Consider the following 21,494-nt stretch of genomic DNA (forward strand, 5'->3'; position numbering starts at 1 on the left):
TTATTTGACCTGTGACAACTCTCTGTGCTGCTGACCAAGGATAGGGTAATGTTTATTCTGCAGTGGTATATCCTGTTATAAGAAAGTGTGGGAGATTGCCTTATTAGAGTGGCCAGAGGAAAAAGCAAAACAAACAATTTTTGCAATTCGGTATAGGTTATTAAATATGTTAATGATGATTCATACAATTTAAATCTGCATCCAATATTTAAATGAATTTGATTGATTCATTCATTATGTCGCACCTTCCTCTCTCCTCTCCTTCCTCTTTTTCTCTGCTGTGTACCATTGTCTTCAACCTACTGTTTAAAATTATACATTTTCTACCGTATAAATATGCTCTCCATTGGTATCCATTAGTTTATCTATTTTTAATAATCTTATTATTTATTTTCTTTGTCAATGTAATGTGTGTAAAATATATTATATGTTGTACATGCAAAATTAATTTTAAAAGTTATTTGCAAAACAAAAGAAAGGAGAGATCCTGGCTCTGTTCCTGACATCTCCAGGAAGGACTGGGAAAGACTTTCTGAAACTCTGGAGAGTCACAGTGTAGACAGTTATGAGCTGGAGAGACCAATGGTCTAACTTGTTATAAGGCAGCTTCCTATTGTATGTGATAAAGTCCCCCTTAGCACTCGGCAGAATAATACAGAAGATCAAGCTATATCATCGTGAAAGAACTCAGCTTTATCATCGTGAAAGAACTCAGAGTTGATGGGTCATCTGCATAAGTTCATTATCCTACCATGTTACAAGTTCATGCGTGGCGTGGCAATGTCAAATATTGAAATGGGTCCTTGTAAAATGAATGTACTAAATGTTTCATATACATTTGTACATACTTAGTACAGCTATGCCTACCAAAGCAGCACCAACATACCAATTTCTCTCTTTCTGTGTTTACATATAGTCTGTTTACGGATTACAGAATGACATTCGAAGTCACAGCCCTACACACACACCAGCGCCAGAAACTAAACCACCCACAGAAGAGGAATTGCAACAAGAGGTTTGCTGCGCCCTTATTTTAAACGAGGTCTCTTTAAATTCACCAGAGGTGGACCACATATTGCTTTCCATCACAGTACAGTATATGGGGATTCAGTTCTGACATGAATCAGAGCTAAGGAGACCAGATCCGGAGGGCAATGAAGTTGGTGCTCGGTGCACAGAATTGCATAGGTGAACAGAACTGTGTACATGAGCATAGATTTGTGCATGCAGGACAGGGGCCTGCAATGAAGGGGGTCATTGGAAGGGGACACGTATGGGAGCAAGAGGAAAGTAAGTCACTGAGAATGACATTGTACCACATCAAACCCCAATGTATTTTCCTGCTTAGTATTAAAAGGGTGTTTCCCTAAAATACATAACAATCATTATTATTTGCAAAGAACATTATCAATTGTTTATAGGAATCTGCTGCCTATCACTTACATAAGAATCTGTGGAATTTATAGAAGCCGTGAATCCTTGTGTGTGCAAACTTAAGCTTGAACATTCATAAACTGGAAGCAAGGCATCTTTGCATGCTCAGTTGCAAGGAGAGTCCTGATGGGCAGCGGTGGTCAATGCTACACACAAGGGCCCAGAGCATATGCAGATTCCAAATTTATCTTAGAGTCCAAATGAAATTCTATTTACTCGCATCTGACAAAGACAACTGAGCAATTATCCTCTTACCTTGGTCTTCTGTTTTTGCATTTTGTAGATAAAGTATTGGCAAATACAGCTAGATAGACACCGGTTAAAAATGTCAAAAGTTGCAGAAAGGTATGTATTACCTTCAATTCTACCAAGTTCTTTAGCAGGTACTAGGTTGTATTGACATGAGAGTGCTGGGAGGCGTTATAATTTTCTAAAAAATAAAACAAAATAACAGAGAGTAAGTTGCCCTATGCAAACAAGGTATTAGCAGTAATAGTAACAATTCTGTTGTGAAAATGTCAGGTTGTTTTTGTTTTTCTAGTTTATTGTCTTATACTGAGCAGTATGTGGAATACGACCCATTTCTGACACCACCCGACCCATCTAATCCTTGGTTGTCGGATGATACTTCTTTCTGGGAAGCAGAAGCAAGGTATGTTGTATGTGATCTGGACCTAGGCCTTATTTTCAGGTAAACTGTTCTTCTGCAGCTAGGCTTGCTTAAAAAAAAAAGGTCAGTTCCCTAACAGAGATGGGGAAAGAATAGTTTTCAAGATGAATCCATATTCAGCTTCCCCTACCCCTGATGAAGGAGAAATCAAGGGTTAGGGTTTGGACATCAGTGCTTGCTAAACATAGGGCAGTCACATAACGCAAAAAGGAAGTCTTTGAAGCAAGAAATGGGAAAAGATGGCCTGGGGGAGGAGTCATGGGCAGATTCTAAAAATATTGCAGCTTCCATGGAACAATCTCCATCCATACAAATGTACAGTGGTACCTCGGGTTACATATGCATCAGGTTACAGACTCCGCTAACCCAGAAATAGTACCTCGGGTTAAGAACTTTGCTTCAGGATGAGAACAGAAATCGTGCTCCGGCAGCATGGCAGCAGCAGGGGGTCCCATTAGCTAAAGTGGTGCTTCAGGTTAAGAACAGTTTCAGGTTAAGAACGGACCTCCGGAACAAATTAAGTACTTAACCCGAGGTACCACTGTACTGGTAACGAAGCACAGAAACAGTGGAACTAAAAGCAGCACACTTGAGCACTTGTCTAAGTCAAGAAGCCAAGCTGATTCTGCTTCATGAACCGCCCTTCTTCATGAACCATCACTATTTTTATCTTCAGAAAAAGATCATTAGTCACCAGCCTGCTCTACAGTTGCAGTCTTGGGGTGTGTTTACTGCTTTTTACACATCATTAAATTAGCTTCAAGGCTAGTTACCCTTTAGGGCTACTTCACATGGCATGCATCACCTTTCCCCAACATAAACCCAGCAACAAACACTCATTTCTGAGGGTGTGTCCCTGCTTTTCTAGATGGAAATGATGGGGGGATGAAGGGGGAGAAATGTTTGTAGCAGTCCCATGACTAATCTCTCACAATTTGCTGTAAAATGCTATCTTGGATAATAGAAAACTGACGAAACCATTAAAAAGAATAACTGAAGCCTTTTGCCTCTGAAAAACCTTCCCCCCTTTTCAGTAAAGAGCCAAACCAGCAAAGAGTAAAGCGATGGGGATTTAGCATGGATGAAGCCCTGAAAGATCCTGTGGGGAGAGAGCAGTTCCTCAAATTCCTGGAGTCTGAATTCAGCTCAGAGAATTTAAGGTAAGAAGGTTTTTGCATCCATTAATTCTCCCTTTCTTGATTTGTTCCATTATAAGCATAGAACTTAGAAACTAATCTTTCTGTCAGGACTAATTCAACCTTCCTGAGAATCTGGCCAGATTATTTTGCCAGAAATTGCAGTCAAATCATCCTATTAGTCATCCTTGTTCATAAGGTATTTCCCCCCCATGTTCAAATGACATTTAAGACACTAAATTGGAAAAAAAAGGGTGGGGGGGAGAATAGAAGCTTTGCATCCATGTTTAGAAGATTTAGTTAGCAGGATTTGAAATGTAGTTTCACAACTAATGGTTCCACATTTTCTTGTACAGGTTCTGGTTAGCTGTAGAAGATTTGAAGAAGAGACCGATGAGAGAAGTCCCTGCCAGAGTGCAGGAAATCTGGCAAGAATTTCTTGCCCCCGGAGCACCGAGTGCCATTAACGTAGATTCAAAAAGTTATGACAAAACCACACAGAATGTAAAAGAACCAGGGCGGCATACATTTGGCGATGCTCAGGTTAGCAGGATCCATTCATATAGATATATCCAAAGAAACTGCTGGCTAGGGAGATGTATAGCTGTGGAAACCTATGGGCAGTTCTTCAGTCCATTTCTACTTTTCTAAATGTACCATTGGCAGAATGTTCAGTATTCACATAATATGCCATATACCTAATCTACACCATTTAAGGTCCATGAGGTCTGTTTTAATTATTCATTCACTTGCTGATTTTAAAAATGGGCACAATTCAGTCAAGCATAAACAGGTCTCTGTTTAAAAGCTCTGTGTGGTTTCCCAGTGCAACTGGAATTAACGCTATGGAGATGGACCTGAGTGGAGACCCCTCAGGTCCACCTCCAAACCCATGCCTACTAGACCGGCCAAGATCTAGTGTGCCAGGCCACAATTGCCACCACCAACAAAACAGAAAGCTGTCGTTTGGTTAGAGAAAAGGCAAGTAAGTGGGGACATGATACAGGTGTATAAAATTATACATGATGTGGCAAAAGTGGATAGAGGAAAGTTCCCCTCCCTCATAACATTTGAACTCGTGGACATCCAATGAAGTTCAGTGTTACAAGATTCGGGACAGACAAAACAATATACTTCACTGGTTGAGTCTGCAATCATATCTCATCCTCCAAGAGCAAAGAAAGAGAGGTCTGACCTTGGAGGCAGAGATCTGACCTCATACCCCCTCTCAGCTGCTCCAGAAATGTCTGCAACCCTTGCCTTATTGATGTTGGAGAGACAACAGTAGACCTGCTGGCAGTAGGTCAGGGGAAGGCTTTGGGAAGGATCCAAAGTCTTCTATTCCCCCTACATAAACCGTAAAATGATGTTTGTGTGGCATGGGATATGTCAGTCCTGGATAAAGTACCTCTGTTTTCTGTCCCACTGGAAAACTTGGGAGGGAAATAGCATTAAAAAGCAACCCCAAAGACTGTAAAGGGGCAGGGAAGAGGGAAATACGCAATTTCCCCCTCCTGTCTGTCCTGTGTCAAGCAGGGCTCTATATCTGGCAGTTCATTTGCTTTGGGTTCCCCTTACTCCCCCTTGTGGATTGTTCTGTAAATAAATAAAACATGTCAGCATTTTTTAACAGAGTCAACGATTGCCTAACAACCAGAGTTAGGAGAAGATTAATGGTGCAATCCTATATATATACACGCACATACATCACACACACACACACACACACACACACACACAGGACTAAATCCTATTGAGTTCAGAGGAACTGGAAGACAAATGGATTTAACAAGACTTGCAGTAAGGTTTACACCTTTGCTCACATTTTGAATGCTATGCAGCTGTCTGCTCACGAGCTTCTCCAGTGTAGTTGGAAAGGAGTTCAGGTGACTCCATATGCATAGTAAAGGTAAAGGTAAAGGGACCCCTGACCATTAGGTCCAGTCATGACCGACTCTGGCGTTGCGACACTCATCTCACTTTACAGGCCGAGGGAGCCGGAGTACAGCTTCCGGGTCATGTGGCCAGTATGACTAAGCCACTTCTGGCGAACCAAAGCAGCACACGGAAACACCATTTACCTTCCTGTTGGAGAGGTACCTATTTATCTACTTGCACTTTGACGTGCTTGAGAACTGCTACGTTGGTAAGAGCAGGGACAGGAGCTCACCCCGTCGCGGGGATTCGAACCACCAACCTTCTGATCGGCAAGTCCTAGGCTCTGTGGTTTAACCCACAGTGCCACCCGCGTCCCCATATGCATAGTACTACATGCTAAACTAGCAGAGTCTCATACTTTGAAATGAATCTGAGACATGGTGGTTGTTTTTTAAAAATAAGGGTGGTTACTACGCTTGCTTAATTTCATCACAATTTACAGACAGAAATATTTTCTTGGTTGGAAGTAATTCCAGTTTTCGTACGTAGAATGCTATGATGCATTTCAGAACTCTAATCTACATAGCAAATACTATTTTTATGCCACTAGATGGCTGTCTGTAGTCATGTTTTCCACAGAAGCATTCTTAATTGGCCTTATTCTGGGTGGCAAGTAGGCAGGGGATTGTAAAGGTGTTTTTGGTGAAGGGGATTGTTCTATATTTGCTTACAGGCCATATAGTTAAGATAGTTGATGGCACTGAGATGAACAGTTTTGCTTATTAAAAAGTAAATTCAGTTCACTGGCTGTGGTAGTTCTACTTAGTTAGAAATGAAAAAGTGTAGCAATCAACTCACTAGAGATAAGAGTTGCCTAAATATAAGTGATCCCTTTTTTAGATACAATTTCACCTCTCACAGACTCTCTGCCCTTAGCTTTAAGTTCTCTGTTGCCTTGTTCCACCCTGTCTCTTGCCCTTTGTTATATCCCCAATCCTCCAATGCCGCTACCCTCAGCTTTCCAAGGGTGTCTTGTTTTCTGGCAATAATCTGCCCATTCCCTGTTGGTATTCACTACATTTGAAACTTCATCCTTAAACATGGATGGTCTCGCTTCAAAACCCTCCTGTCCTTCAAGGCCTTATCCTTATTCCTCTAATTTTTATTTCTATCATGCACACTAATGGTGCACTTTTGGGGGGGGGGAGGGGTGCATGCCCAAAAGTTCAGAATACCTATTTACATAGATCCTTTTCTGAGCAGAACAACTTGGCCTTTGATCATATAATTTTTTCCCCATTGCTATTGACAATGGCATTCTAAGGATCTGGAGATCTAGATACAAAGATGCTTGAGATGGACTGAGCAACTCAGTCATCCTCCACATCTGGAAATCCACTACGTGATAACCCTTTCTTATCTGTGTGTGCTGGAACTCCAGGCACATTTCCACATGTGGAAGTCAGAGCAATGGATTATGTTTAGAGTTATCCCATAGCTGTTCCAGAATAGCAATGTTCCTACTTAGCAAACAAGAGGAGTACTGAATTGGGATCACTGTTGTTTATAGCCTATAGAAGGACACCCACATTATTATAAACACAACATGTCAATTACATGTTAGTGCCCCATTCTCCACCATTGCCCTTTGTGAGTCTGTCCTAATCTACAAACAGAAAAGTATCTAGATCTCTCCCAATGAACACCTTCCTCGTTCTCTTTTAATGGCAACCATGCTCACCTGAGCGGGATTGGAACTGAGTTTCAGAGAGTTCTGGCTGAAAAAAAAGCCTTGCTACCAACCATCAGCTCCCATTGAATAAATTTCAACCACCCATTCTGAGCTTTTGACATTCCTTTGTCCAATCCCATCTGTCCTCCTCTAGCATTGCTTGAGAGGAAGCTCATAGCGATAGCCCCAGACACAACAATAAGGCAGCACAATATATTTTCCTTAGGCAGTCAGTCAATGTTAAGGAAATCAGCCACCAAGCACCAACTCAATCCTATGCCCTCCTGAAGCTCTTGGACAGCAAGTACTTGTTTCCTGCAATGCAACAGCCACAGTATGAGCAAGTTGGGTGAGCTGCCAATCAAACTCCGTACAGTAAATATTTCCTATGTCTTTTGCTGGAACAACACTTCTGTCCATGCTGGCCGGATGAGACCATTCCCATTCGACTGGGAATGCTTTTACACATCCACGAAACTTTTATTCACATTGACTTGCATACAATCAGCTGCAGTATCTCTTTTCTGTGTCCTGTCGAAAACAATCTCATTGTGATTTAAAGTTTCCTATATTCTTTTAAATATTTTAGGAGCACATTTACAAATTGATGAAAAGTGATTCATATCCTCGTTTTCTACGATCCAGTGCCTACCAGGAACTGCTACAGGCCAAGAAGAAGGTATTGGTCCATCTTGTCTATGTCTTTCCAACTATTTCAGTGGTGGTTTCTCCTTGCTACCATATTGGCTACTTTCTCACCTTGGGTAAGGTGCATATCCGGTAGGTGAAAAGTTAAGTTTGAGCATCACTGAAGGGATCCAGGACTATATCTGTTTTGCACTTTTGCATGACTGAATAAGTTACACTAACCAATTCCATGTTGACATTCACATTATCAAATTCATCTAGTAACCAAAGGGCTAAATCAGGAAAATAGCTTTTAAGTAGGCCAAATATCTCTAGAAACAGTGTTTCAGAGTAGTGATTTTTTTCACCTTATTATACCATATGAAACGATTTACCTTAAGTGCATGTAAGACCCTACAGTGCATGCTTACTTGGAAGTAAGTCCCACAAAGTCGAGTGGAGTTTACTCCTATCTCTCATTTAGAACTCATAAGTGTGCTAGGATTGCAGCGTCATAAGCCTTTTATTCTCGGTTGACAGGAAATTCTGTTTCTTTTTTCTATTAGGTTAACTGCTATATTCTTGTTAAAAGTGTATCATCTAGACCTAGTGCATGTTCATAGGGAGGCTCCCTTGTGTAAACCCCATTGAAATGAATGTTGATACTATAAGGACAGGAAACAAATGATTTAGACCAGCCCAAATCAATGGAGTGGCTTTTGATGTTCATTGTATACTCTTTTGTTTAGAAGACCCCCAAACTATATGCGATACCAAACACATTAGATTGTGAACTGTATATCTTTTTTTGAAAATCTAAATAGCAGATGGGGGAAAGCAATCGGAATTGGGACGTTGGGGGTGCATTTTAACCCTTTCCTTCCCCACTATATTCCTGCCTTTTGAAGCTGCGATACACCTTGGGAGAAAAGTTCCTCTCAACTTCAGTGGGCTAATTGCCGTTTCAGGGACACTTTTCTTGGAATAATGGTGGGGAGTAAAGAGCTATACTAGAACCACAGCCCCAGTACTGATTGGGGCTGCCATCCCTGCTATTCAGAGCAAGATATATGGAACAACGTTACATGTACTTTAGTTCTTACATTTAATAGCCTGCCTACAGAACAGCCTAAAACCAAACGACCTTTCCTCACCCATTCCAGTTACGTTGCTATTTGTATATCAAATAAGCGAAGATGTAAAACAAGCCAGAAATTCTCTAATTTGGGTGGTTTTCTCGTTTCTGTAAATGTCTGGTCATTTAATCAGCACCTCGTTGTTTTGCTTTAATTTTATGTGTGCACGCGTGTGTATATAAATATATCTAAAATGCCAGTTTGATCCACTTGCCAGAAATTTCTAACCAAAGGCACAGATCCCAAGATTATTGCATGCGCCTGTGCACCACCTCCCAGGTGATCAGCACTGGCAAAGTTGACCAGGCCGTCCTTCGGCTTAGTGGTGCAGAAACCGTGCGGGAGTACTGGGTGCGATTTCCATACCCACCCGCCCTGCAGCCAAGCCACACTCAGTTGCTTGTGTGGGTTCCCATTCCGAAGGGATGTCTGGTCCTGTAAGCCTGCTTCTTCTGCATCCAGATTGCCCTTCCCAGATCGGGTGAAACATTACAAAGCTTTCCTGTTATTTATTTCTCTACACGCTTTTACATCTTCTCCTACATTTGCGTTTGCTTTGTGATTTGTACATGAGCTTTGTGTTTTAGCAGCCCATTGTTTCTTTCTCCCCACCCCCCACCCATGGTCTGTTCTTTTTGGCTTCTTTTGTTTCCTTTCCCCTTTTTATTTCTTTTCTTTCACTTTAAGTTTGGAAACACAATGGACCGCCGAACATCTTTTGAGAAATTCACACGCAGTGTGGTAAGTTCATAACCTTGTAAGCCTTTCTGGTTAACAGACTCTCCTCAGGTGGTATTTGGGTAACAACCCGCTCATGTCACCAAGCACTGCTTTAAACACAGTCCCGGCCGAAATTATTTGGAATAGTTTTAAGTCTGCCTTCCACAACTTCCTTCCTTCCAGATGTTGTTGGACTCTGGCTGCCATCAACCACAGCCAGCATGGGGCCAAAGACTGGCGATTATGGGAGTTGTAATCCAGCAACATCTAGAAGGCACCAGATTGGGGAAGGCTGGTTTAAATGGCAGGAGCAGCTTAAGCAGGCAACATCCCCACACTGCTTTTCTGGAAACAAAATCCCATTCATTTCCTTTTAAAAAGAGAGAGAGAGATTGCTAAATTTTAAAGCAATTGGGTTTATTACATTTCACTCTGCATTTTTTTTAATCACGAGCCACTCTCACCCCCAAATGTTGTGTTTGTTTTGGAGGGTTGTTTTTTTTAAAATGTGCCAATGACTTTGGATCACTTTTTCAACATTGTGCAAGTTCAAACTAAAGCATTCAACACATTTATTTTTGTAGGGCAGAAACATCCCAATTTTCCCATGCCATAAAAACTGTACACCAACACTGAGGGCGAGCACTAACCTGTTATGAAAAGAGGTAGAAGAACTTGAATTATACTTCAGTTTGTTGATACTGTCTGCTGATTCACGTGCATTTCATGTGTGCGAGTGTGTGTGTGTGCGCGCGCATAAGCGTAACGTATTATTGTAGCTTTTGCTGTGACAGCCAGTTGATGAAACCATGTGTGCTGAAGTGATCGTCTGTACTGAACATCAGCAAAGATCATGGTTTTTGTTTTCAGTTGCTTCCTAAGAGATCAACCAGCAGCATGCTCCAATCAATATCTTTAATAACTCCCAAATAAGCAAGGCTTAAAATACAACCTAAAGTAGATTTAATGTCATGATAAGGACAATGTAGCAAGTGGAGTTCATGGACCACATTATCCTGAGTAGCTTTTCTGAGTTAAAAATAAAGATTTGGAGGGTGGGGAAGGTTTGGATATTGATATTTAGGGGAAACATATATGCTACACAGTAATAACAGAGTACAGTATACGTTTAAGAATTCAACTGGATTTGGAATTTTTCATGCTCTCTTCCAGATCCTATTCATTTCAATGGCCTTGCACACTAAGATGTCTTTGTGTATTGTGCCAGCCACACCAAAATAAATCATTAGTGGGGAGTTTGAAACAAAAACCCCTATTTTTGCATGGTGGTTTTCCCACAGCATGTTATTCTGTGAATTCTGTATCGTCTGGAGTGGGGTGGGGGGAAATGGGTCTATAAAGCCAGCATTATAATAAATTGAGATGTGTGATTGAAACTCACTTTTATAATTATAGGTAAACTGTTGAACAAAATCTGAGATGGATACGGCATTATCATCAATTATAATATGGAATCATATTATTATGGTTTATTCATATGCCGCTTCTTGGCCCAAAGGCCAGCCAAGTGGTAAACAGCAGATTAAAACAACATATAAATTACAATGCCATCAGTCAATCAAAATCAAAACATAGGAGGACAAGAAGGTGTAGGATTAGAGAGTGAACTTCTGAGCTGTGGAGATTTCCTTTCTTGTAATGGCTATGAGGATGTAACTAATGGAATTAAACTGTAGGCTCACCCGGCAGAGCCTATAGACAGAGAGGGGATGTCTCACTTTGTAGCCAGCTAGGACCAGTGATGGTGGGAGTCCAGCAATAACTCGAAGGCATTTTGTTGGCTACCCCAGAAACAAGTATGGCCCAAAGTCCACCAAATACACAGTCACCCTGTTGAGTCTGGCTGGAGCAGTTCAGGCCTTGGAGGTCTGGTATCCAGAGCCTAAGTAAATCTTGGGTTGGCCAGGGTTTGGCTGTCCACCCTGGCATGAGAGTGAGTTGGGGAAATTGCATCAGCACAGCACAGCACAGCAGGTTTGTCAGACATATTGCAAAGAACCAAATGTAAATTACACACACACACACACACACACACACACACACAATTTACAGAGGGCAGAGGGGCTTCTCAGTAGTGGCACCCACCCTGTGGAACGCCCTCCCATCAGATGTCAAGGAAATAAACATTTGTCTGACTTTTAGAAGACATCTGAAGGCAGCCCTGTTTAGGGAAGTTTTTAATGTTTGATGTTTTATCGTGTTTTTAATATTCTGTTGGGAGCTGCTTAGAGTGGCTGGGGAAACCCAGCCAGATGGGCGGGGTATCAATAATAAATTATTTTTATTATTATTATATCTTCATGGTACTGATGCTATGGAGGAATAAACTTGGTAACAGCTGTTCCAGTTCATATGTGATATATTCAAGGTCGCAACTTTCAGCACATTTTCCTTCAATACATGTTAGCTTTTATCTCCTTTACTGAATTCCAGTGAGCCATTATGAAAAGTGGTGAGTGAAACTGTACTGAAGTATATGAGAAAGATGCTACTTAACCCCACTGCTATCAGCAACTATGCCGCAGGATGTCAAGAAAGAGGTTGTGGCCTTTTTAAAAAAACCAAAATATGGCGCTTTTTCTATCTAACCCAAGGTACCTTCAGCCACACTCCTGCCTTTTATGAGGCATGCTTGCAGAATAGAACAGTCCTTGTTGGTCAAGGCCTTAAAACAGTGTCTCACCTCTGGCCTTCCGCACCCTGAACCAGTTGCCTTCCATGACAACTCCAAATACTTAATTACAGCAGCATCCAGTTTGCCAGATGATGCTGTAAGTTGCTGTGACATGCCAATAGTGGGTGCAGAGGGTGTCCACCAGGAGACAACATGGAAAGAGGTGGGTGTGTTTTGCACCCAGCAGCATGGAGGCACCCAGTTGCTAGATTCCAGCAGCCTGTATCTGCACTGGGTCACCCATCCACTCAGCAACTGTGTACTGGCTTCAGCACCCTGCCTCTGCCACCACCTCCTAGTGCTGAAAGGTAAGGGTGCAGGGGGTGTCTACTTCTCTGTAGCCATGCCACGGCCACCAACCATTACTCAATAAACAATGGCTGCAAAGGACACAAAGCACTGCAATACCTTTGTTCAGTCTGTCCCCATTATCTAAATAATCAGACTGAAATAGAGGGGTGTTTTTTGGGACATCTGGCCAGTGCAATTTGTCATAATCTTGAAAAGCAGTTTGTGGCAGCCAGGGCCGTCTTTACCCAGGGGTGCAAGGGGTGCAGGGCACCCGGGCGCCGAATTCTGGAGGGCGCCAGGTACCCGCCGCTGAATGCATTGTACAATGCTAAATGCATTGTATTGAGCTGCAGTGCAGCAGTGGGGTCAGCAGCACCTTTGACACGACTGATCTTGCGCCGCCTGCCTGCCAGGAGGAGGGGGAGTGACAGGAAAGAGGGAGAGACAGACAGAAAGAGAACGCGCCTATCTAGCAACGGGAGCACGCACAGGCTCCGGAACCTTCCCAAGAAGAACTCGTATACGTGCGCTCGCCGGGCCCTCCCAGCTCCTCTAGAAATAAGATTGCTCCCACAACTAAAGGCAACCCGAGATGGCTCTCCCACGCATACGCACAATGCCCGCCCATCTCATCTTTCAGACACCTTCCCACGACCGCAAACACATGCATGGAATCTTTACACTGACTCCCAATGTGTTCTTTGTCTTCTTTAGGAAAGCTGGTTTTAAACAAAAACACAAAAAAACTCCTTTTTGAGCTGTGCAGGCATGAGCACTATTTATCAAATGACATAAAGGTAAAGGGACCCCTGACCATTAGGTCCAGTTGTGACCAACTCTGGGGTTGCGGCGCTCATCTCGCTTTATTGGCCAAGGGAGCCGGCATACAGCTTCCGGGTCATGGGGCCAGCACGACTAAGCCACTTCTGGCGAACCAGAGGAGCGCATGGAAACACTATCTTCCCACTGGAGTGGTACCTATTTATCTACTTGCACTTTGATGTGCTTTCAGACTGCTAGGTTGGCAGGAGCAGGGACCGAGCAACGGGAGCTCACCCCGTTGTGGGGATTTGAACCACTGACCTTCTGACATATTATTATGACATAAGGCATAATAAAAGTTAATTTGGGGGCTAAACTAAATTTGGGGGCGCTGGGCAGATCTTTGCACCCTGGTGCCACATATGCTAAAGACGGTCCTGTTGGCAGCAGTAAATCAAATAGTAGCTTGATTTGTTTCAGCAGTTTACTCTGTGGCTTCAAATCTTTAACTTATATTGCCAAACACACTGCAGGGAAAATGTTAGGTGGTTTTTATGGTATCAAGTGAATACAGACAGAGTAAAACTGAAAAGCATGATGTCAGGGCTGCGAAAACCATCTTCTCTCAAGAATTCCAGCCCCAGAAGTCATTTGTTTGCTTCCTGATAGCTAATGAAGTCAATTGGATAAATTTCAATTGGATAGCTACAAATGGGTACAATGTGTGGCATGCTAAATGGAAAACCGAGCTGCTTTTAGCACTAGACTTAGATTTATTCAGAGTCTTCAGGTACAGATCCAGACATCTGTATATGTCACTTGAGTTCCCTGCAATTGATTATGGTACACTTGGTGATTTGGCAGCTGAACCAATTCAATGGAATGCTCGCATCTAAGGAAGTTCCATCGATGACCTTTATCTGTGATGGCCAATTCAGACATGCATGTCATCTCTTGATATCAGCAGTCATCAAATGTTTAACCATTTGTTGTGAAACAGCTCATAAGGGTTCCTGGGTAAAATTTATTGATGTTACCTACAGCAAGGTAGGTGCTTCGCGATGAACTGGGTTTGCAGTGATCATGCCTCTATTTTCTGTTTTCTTTTGTTTGTCTGTTTTTTTATCTCATCCTCAGGGGAAATCGCTCACATCAAAGAGATTAACCAGTCTAGTGCAGTCCTACTAAAAGGATCACCTTATAGCATGGAAGCAGACTCAATCATTATACATACTTTGTAGCTCACTAATTGCCTGAAGACAGAGGACAGTAGAACAAGATGTTGCATGAGCAAAGGACATGACTCGTTTTCTTTTGTGTATATCAAGGCATTACAGACTCCAAGGGACTCGCTAACCTTTCGATGCCTCCATTTTGAAAAACTCTCTGCTCACTTTCGCCTTCATATCAAGCTGGATCTGTGTCTTTTTGTTTCCTGCAAGCTGAAGTACAGTGAAAAAAGCTTCTGTTAGGCAGAGTTTATTCACAATACTGTCAGTCGCAAACTGGAAGAAATGTAAAAAAAACCCTAAAAATAAAAAATTGAATATATTCATAAATATACCTACTATGACATCACGGCTATTGCACAATAAATTAGCACAGAAGGTTCCATCTCACCGATGTAGTCACATCGAGAAAGAAAGTCTGTGTCTTTGTCTGTTGTCTGTATATTCTATGTTAATGTTTCTTGCATTTATTTTTATACCATATTTTAAGACAAAAAGAACACCTTTTACTCCAAATGTATTAAAGCTGATCCTTTCTCTGTAAATTTGTGTATGTTTATATTGTTGTTTTATCTTTCATTAAAATATGCAGAATCTCTTCCATCTGGTAAGTTTAAGTTCATCGGACTAGCAGGGGCAACAACATGGTTTTTACTTCCTTTCTGTTTGGAGATGTGCACATCGTCTAAATCCACAGCTAAACTGCACTAGACAGGAAAGGCAAAGAACAGTTATGAAACTGTGCAGCAGGCAGAAAAAACAGTATAAACATTTTATTGGTTTACTTGAAGCAATGATGGGGAAAACTGGCACCTGTTTCTGTATGCCTCTTAATGAAGCTTTTAAAGGCAAATGTACTCTATCTGGGGGAATTGGGGGTGGGGAATTAATAACATTGATTTAAAAAACATAGTGACAGGATTCCGGTACCAGATCTGAGAAGAACAGCCTTTGCCCAGCAGTTAATAAAACTGAGCCATTCAAAAGCAGTTAACATCAAGATCACACTGACTTGTTTTGTTTGCTTCAGAAAGGTGATACCCCCTGCATTTTATTATAAACATTTCAGTGACAAGTATTACTCAGCCATTGATAAAAGCAGGGCTGGCCCAACTCCACCAGACCCCCAAATACTTGCTATGGGCAATGTTCTTCAACCTCTGGAAAGCAGTAATGTGGTACTAAATCTACCACTAATGCACTTTTCTTGTGTCAAGAACATGTTGCAAAATACACCCGCAATAAAGCAGCAGGCCCTGGCTGGCCTTGTTACCTAAGGGCTGGGAGGAGTGATATTTTTGCGTGTCCCTTCCTCATCTTGTGGATGGCGTCTTTTTTGTTAATTTCTCCCAAATGGTCTTATAAGCGGGATGTTTCTCTTAAATCCTGCTGGATAAACTTCAGAGGTTGTAGTCAACAATCGTATGTGACAATTTCCAGATGTTCCAAAGATCAGAGTAATCTAAGTTCTAAAGGAAAATACTAGCAAACAAATAGATGGGCTGATTGGATGTTTGGGGGGTTAAGCGCAGGGTCACATTGAAAGGTTTTGTACCACTGCAGAAAAATGTTTAATGCTAGTAAGAATCCAGCAAGCTAAAAATCAAGCTACCATGACCCAGCTCCTCATTTGATGCTTGTCTTTTTCAAGTCGTTTGTAAGATAGCACAGGACTACTGCACAATGGGACTATAACATGTAAGTTTGAAAACCACATGTTTGAGGACATGCATATCACATGCTCAGGCATCAGGGAGACAACACTGACTGTGGCCTTGTATAGAAGGCAGCAAGTGCACAGTTGATGCTACATCATCATCATCATTATTATTTATAGCAGCCACTCAGGGTGGCTCACAACAGAATATTAAAAACACGATAAAACATCAGACATTAAATTAAACATCGAACACTGCTCCATGACGTGGAGTGAAGCAGCCACCTTGGTGGAGAAATGAGATCTCGTGAGATTTTGGTGAGATCCTGTGACATCTCACTGGAAATTGGTGCAGATGCCAGTGCCGTTTCTTTGCTGATGGTGGAGGCCGTGCAGAGGTGGTGTGGCAAAGCCCTGACATGGGGCCTTGGAAGCACTGCCTGAAGACTCCTCCCAGCACCTCCCAGCTAATAGTCTGCTCCCAGAGTTTTATGCTGGGCTAGCCTGGATTAATGACTCTCCTTCCTCTATGGCTGGGCATGTTCCCTCATTCCCAGCAGAGAAAGTAATCTCTGAACGTGCTGAGGCAGACATTTCAACCTCCCTCTGGACCTTTTGCCACTAGCACTTTAAATGTGCTCTTACTACTCCTTGATTCTTTCTGCCTGCTACTTTTGCTTGCTAGATCTGTACCATGCAAGTGACTCTTCTTCAGATTCCCTCCCTTTACTTAACTTTCAGCCCAACACTATACATGCCTACTCAAGAGGAAGCCCCACTAAGTGAAATGGTGCTGTTATCAAAAAATACTGGAGATAAATAATAAAAAAGGTTTAAATGAAAGCGACTCTTTAGCAGAGGATATAATAGGGCTCCTTGTGCAAAAGCACGAGTTCATTGGACCTCTGCCCTTCAGCTTTGGATATAGCTAAAATGAAAGGTACAGTCTATAGACGGATTTCCCCCTCCCTCAACCAGCCACTGATGCCATCTTTGTAGAATCACAATAGTTGCAAATTCAAGATTACAATTGAAGTTCTTTGTGGGGAGTGGGAAGCAGACTACTTGCAGCAAATAGTCAATGTGTGTGTTGAATCAAAGACAGCACTTTAGTCCCTCTCAGGGTTCCTCTTCACTATCATCTGGAAAGAGAATTTCTTCCCCTACAGATGCTGAAAGCTCACTGTTTGACTACTGTGCTACAGAAGCTATCTCATCCTCCGGGTTGCCTGCTGACTGGCAATTCAGTCCTGCTGTGACCCAAAAGTATGTTCACAGCTTGGAGCAAAGCTGTTGTAATGAGTCTCACTATGAAATCTTGAAAGTTATCTTCGAAATATATGAGATGTTGCCAAAAGCCCCATTAACAGATATTCTGCCATCTCCTAATTTACTGGTGGTAGGGAGGTTATAAGTGTTTAAGGAAGATGCAGGAGAATATGGGTCACCAGACAAGTACAAGGAAACGGGCAAGATGGAGAAGAGAAGAGAAGAGAAGAGAAGAGAAGAGAAGAGAAGAGTGAAAAGAGGGTTCAGAGCCATTCACTGGGATCTGAAGAAAAAAGCTGCCCAATTCTCAAATGGTACCTGACCCAGTGATTTAGATAATACAGTGGTACCTCGGGTTACATACGCTTCAGGTTACAGACTCCACTAACCCAGAAATAGTGCTTCAGGTAAAGAACTTTGCTTCAGGATGAGAACAGAAATCATGCTCCGGTGGCACGGTAGCAACGGGAGGCCCCATTAGCTAAAGTGGTACTTCAGGTTAAGAACAGTTTCAAGTTAAGAACAGACCTCCGGAACGAATTAAGTACTTAACCCGAGGTACCACTGTACAACCTTCCACATTTGTTGGCTCCTAGATGCACTGAGAAAATTTGACACTGGTGATAAACTTCTTAGCGCCAGGTACAATATTTCATTTTGTTTGCTACCAGTGTAATCAAGAAGTTTGATTCAGTTGCAAACTCTGTACATGCCCTGAAACTATGTGTATAATTTGGCTCTGTTCCGAGCAGTGAGTATGGGTGTCATTGTGATAAAGAGAGAACAAGCTGATACAAGGCCGGACACAACTGGGAATCAGTTGCATATGTCTAATTGAATCCCCAGAACTCAATGCCATGTCCAATGGTATTTCCAAACTGTGGCCCACAAACCAACAGTGATCTGCAAGCTTCATTCAGGTCGCCCATGGCATGTCTGTGGGTGAGAGACTTCACACTGTATGTTCATATACTGTGTTTTAAGTAGATTTTTATTGCTTCTTTTATTTCTTATATTGTATCTTTAGTATTGCAATCTTAATTCTATAGCAATCAAACAGTGTCTAGCACAGCTCATCACAATTGCTACAACAGACAGAAAAATAATTGAGTGGTCCACAATTTTCAAATGGTTGGGGCCGGGGAGGGTACTTGGGAAACCACTGAACTGCATTAACCACATTATGTATGTAATTTCTGTGGAATGACTAGCCCTGTTAGAGTGGCTACATAAAAGGGGGACAGGGTTCCTATACCTCACCACCCTAGGTTGTGTTAATTGTTTATTATTACATTTATATTCTGCCCTTCCTCCCAAACGAGCCCAGGACAGCAAACAACAAGCAATAAAACAATAACATCTTAGAAACATCTTAAAGGTTCTAAACTAATTTTATTTTCTGAGAAGATAAATTAGAATTGTGTGTGTGTGTGTGTGTGTGCGCGCGCGCACCAGGAAGAAATGTGCTCTGAAATATTTCTTCTTTTTTGGCATGAGTTCCATTGAGTTTTGTGACCATTAAAGGATTTGAGAGCAAAAATCCTGCTCCCAGAGGGACCTGTAAGAAACAGGCCAATCCGGCAGATGGCAGCATTGGGTTGTTTTACCCTCAATCAGGCTTGGGGCCTAATGTTTCATTGATAGAACATGTCTTTAGGTGAAAGGGAACATCTTTAAATTTGTGCATCCCCTTCCCCTTCTGTTCTTTCACTTTTCTGTGCCATTAAAAATGAACGGCCACATGAAAAAACACACGAAGGGGAAGCTATGCAGCAGCAGCTATAATCGTATAGCTAGCATCTTTGTATTACAGGAGGACTGTATCTCTGGCTCCCATGCAGTCGGGGTGTGGCAGCATCTGGGGTGAATAGTAGTGGGTTCAAGAGCCATTTCCCTCTTCTATGTAAGAAAATATGCTTGGGTGTGGCTGTTATGTATTCAGTGATCTATGTTTGCTTGAGCTTGAGTCTGGACTAAGAATTCTGAGCCCCTGTGTTCCGATTCGTTACATGATATCCAATCACAGAACATTTCAGGATTTGGGCCTCTGCCATTGGCCCTTAAACTCTGAGTTATGATTTGCAGCTTGGAAGTTTAGACAGCCAATCATGTTGGGAGTGGGAGTGGCCCAGGCCTTCAGAAATGTATATAAGCAGTTGCTTTGCCCCTGTTGTCTAGTTCTGTTAATTCAATAAAGGTTCTTGCTGTTATCACTATGTCTTGCCTCGTGGGAACCCACCCACACTTCAGGAGCCTTGGTTTGCAGTTGCATACCACCTACTTGAATACAATAACTTACAGTAGTGACTGGCATTTGGGGATCAGCCACTACACATATTAATTCCAGAGAGAGAGAGAGAGACAGAGAGAGAGATGGAATGTGCATGTTGCTTGCCACCCTCTGAGGCACACCCTCTTCAGTGGCATCAGCTGACACATTTGACTGAGAGGCGCATGCCATGCAAACAAATATAGGAGCTTCTTCTCTGTTAGTCTCTTTCCTTCTAAGCGGAATAGGCTAAGCTCTCTCAAAGGCTTAGTAAGATCAACCCTGTATCTTAATAAGACAATTGCCCACGGTCACTTTTGTTCTTCTTTGCATAAAAAGTCATCCCTCTGAAACAAGAAGCTTTTCTAAGGCATGGCTCCAGTTCTCAGTCCTCTTAAAGGCATTTTTGTAGTGTGTGACTAATTGCCATCTAGCTGCTTTGCAAACACATTCTAAGTACTATTGCTGTTTATTATTACTGCTACTATTATTTTGATTTGTTTTAAACCATTAATACATTATATCAGTGATTCTCAAAGGGTGTGCCACACCTAAGAGGTGTGATAGGACAGGATGGCAAGTTTAATGGTTATTATATTTTGTTTAAAAAACAATTAATTTTTTTTGGGGGGGGGTATTTATTTATTTTTGAAAGATTTCAGGGTAGTATAGTATCAACATATTTTTTTGTATATACAACCAGAAACAGTATCCACACCTTTCTGCAAGAGGCTATTCTTCTACAGTTCTCCACGACGTATTGTTGTGAGCAGGGATTATCACCTCTGACAAATATGAAAGATCAGAAAAGAGGAAGGCTTCTTTGTGTTGGATGAGGAGATGAGAGTTTGTTTGTCTCAAATTAGACCTAATATACATGAGATCACTCAGCAAAAGCAAGCCCACGCCTCTCATTGAGTTTGTATACATACTTAAGGTACATATGTAAGAGGCTCGTTTATATTATATTTTGGGAAAGATTCATGTTCTTTTGGAGCTACATTGATTTATACTTTCTGGATGTCACACAATCATATTATAAAGTAGCTGTGTTCTATGTTAGAAATTGAGCACTGCTAGGGGTTGTTTCTTTTTGTTTTCCAATGTATTTCTTATCAATAAAAAATTCGGTATGGAGTGAGCAAATTTTTATTCTTAAAGTGTGGCCCAGAGAAAAAAGTTTTAAGAACCAAAGCATTATACCATAAAACGAAAACAATCCCCATAACAGCTACAGCGAAACTTTAGCAGCACACTAATAACGCAAGATTTGTCTAGCAAAAGGCCTGGAGAAAAAGGTAAGCCTTTTGCTGGTGCCGAAAAGATGTCCATAGAGGCACCAGGGACCCTGCTGGGAAAAGCATTTCACAAATGCGGAGCCACAACTCAAAAGGCCCTTCTCCTGTCAGCACCCTCTGAGCTGCCCACAGAGGGTGGGGGGCCTGGAGAAGATCTAAGGATCCAGCAGCTTCACCCTGGGAGAGGCATTCCAGAAGCTATTGGGTTCCTGAGCTGTAGACAGCTTTATCAGTCAAAACCAGAACTTTACATTGGGCTCAGACACATACAGGCAGCCAGTATAGTTGTAACGAAATTGGTTTCATCTGATCTGTTTGCCTGGAACCTGTCAAAAGGCAGGCACATTCTGCACTGATTGAAGCTTCTGAACCATTTTCAAAGGCAGCTCCATGGAAAGCACATTGCAACTGCCCAACCTTGACTTTACCAGAGTATAGATTACTGTAGTCATGTTATCCCTGTCCGGAATATGCAGGCTGCCCTGCATATTATGTTCCCTGGGTGGAATCAGGTCTGTTCTGTCACTTCCTGCCAACTTCTGTCTCTGCCACCTCCCTTTTGTGTATTTCTTTCTCTTCTTCTGCACTTAGCCGGCTTCCAGGGGAGAGGCAGGTCACTCTAGCCAGATGTTTTAACTGTTCAATTGTGAAGGGCTTTTGAAATCAGGCTTGGAGCTGCATGTAGGGCATG

The 21,494-nt window shown here is 42.1% G+C and overlaps 2 protein-coding genes and 1 pseudogene across 7 annotated transcripts in view; all 3 read left to right on the plus strand.

Annotated features, from left to right (window-relative positions):
* The window catches only part of RGS7 (regulator of G protein signaling 7), a 143,832-nt gene extending 128,924 nt beyond the window's left edge, over positions 1-14,908 (plus strand). For 2 of the 5 annotated variants that reach the window (XM_083432227.1, XM_083432228.1), the window contains exons 11-19: positions 917-1,015; positions 1,718-1,779; positions 1,976-2,086; positions 3,139-3,264; positions 3,597-3,783; positions 7,440-7,529; positions 9,301-9,354; positions 9,918-9,998; positions 14,219-14,908. In XM_083432227.1, the coding sequence (XP_083288353.1) occupies positions 917-1,015; positions 1,718-1,779; positions 1,976-2,086; positions 3,139-3,264; positions 3,597-3,783; positions 7,440-7,529; positions 9,301-9,354; positions 9,918-9,992 (804 nt within the window). In that variant the 3' untranslated portion in view covers positions 9,993-9,998; positions 14,219-14,908. The remainder of the gene's footprint in view (positions 1-916; positions 1,016-1,717; positions 1,780-1,975; positions 2,087-3,138; positions 3,265-3,596; positions 3,784-7,439; positions 7,530-9,300; positions 9,355-9,917; positions 9,999-14,218) is intronic. The other 3 variants (XM_083432229.1, XM_083432230.1, XM_083432231.1) reach the window with 3 other exon arrangements.
* Positions 1-21,494, plus strand: part of GREM2 (gremlin 2, DAN family BMP antagonist) — a 116,768-nt gene that overhangs the window by 40,880 nt on the left and 54,394 nt on the right. The gene's annotated exons all lie outside the window — the stretch shown is intronic.
* Positions 14,368-14,936, plus strand: LOC310673659 (annotated as a pseudogene). The gene has a single exon. The product of its transcript is annotated as an uncharacterized misc_RNA (transcript).

The sequence above is a fragment of the Podarcis tiliguerta genome (genome assembly GCF_965153285.1).
Source record: "Podarcis tiliguerta genome assembly, chromosome: 3".
NCBI classification, from domain to species: Eukaryota; Metazoa; Chordata; class Lepidosauria; order Squamata; family Lacertidae; genus Podarcis; species Podarcis tiliguerta.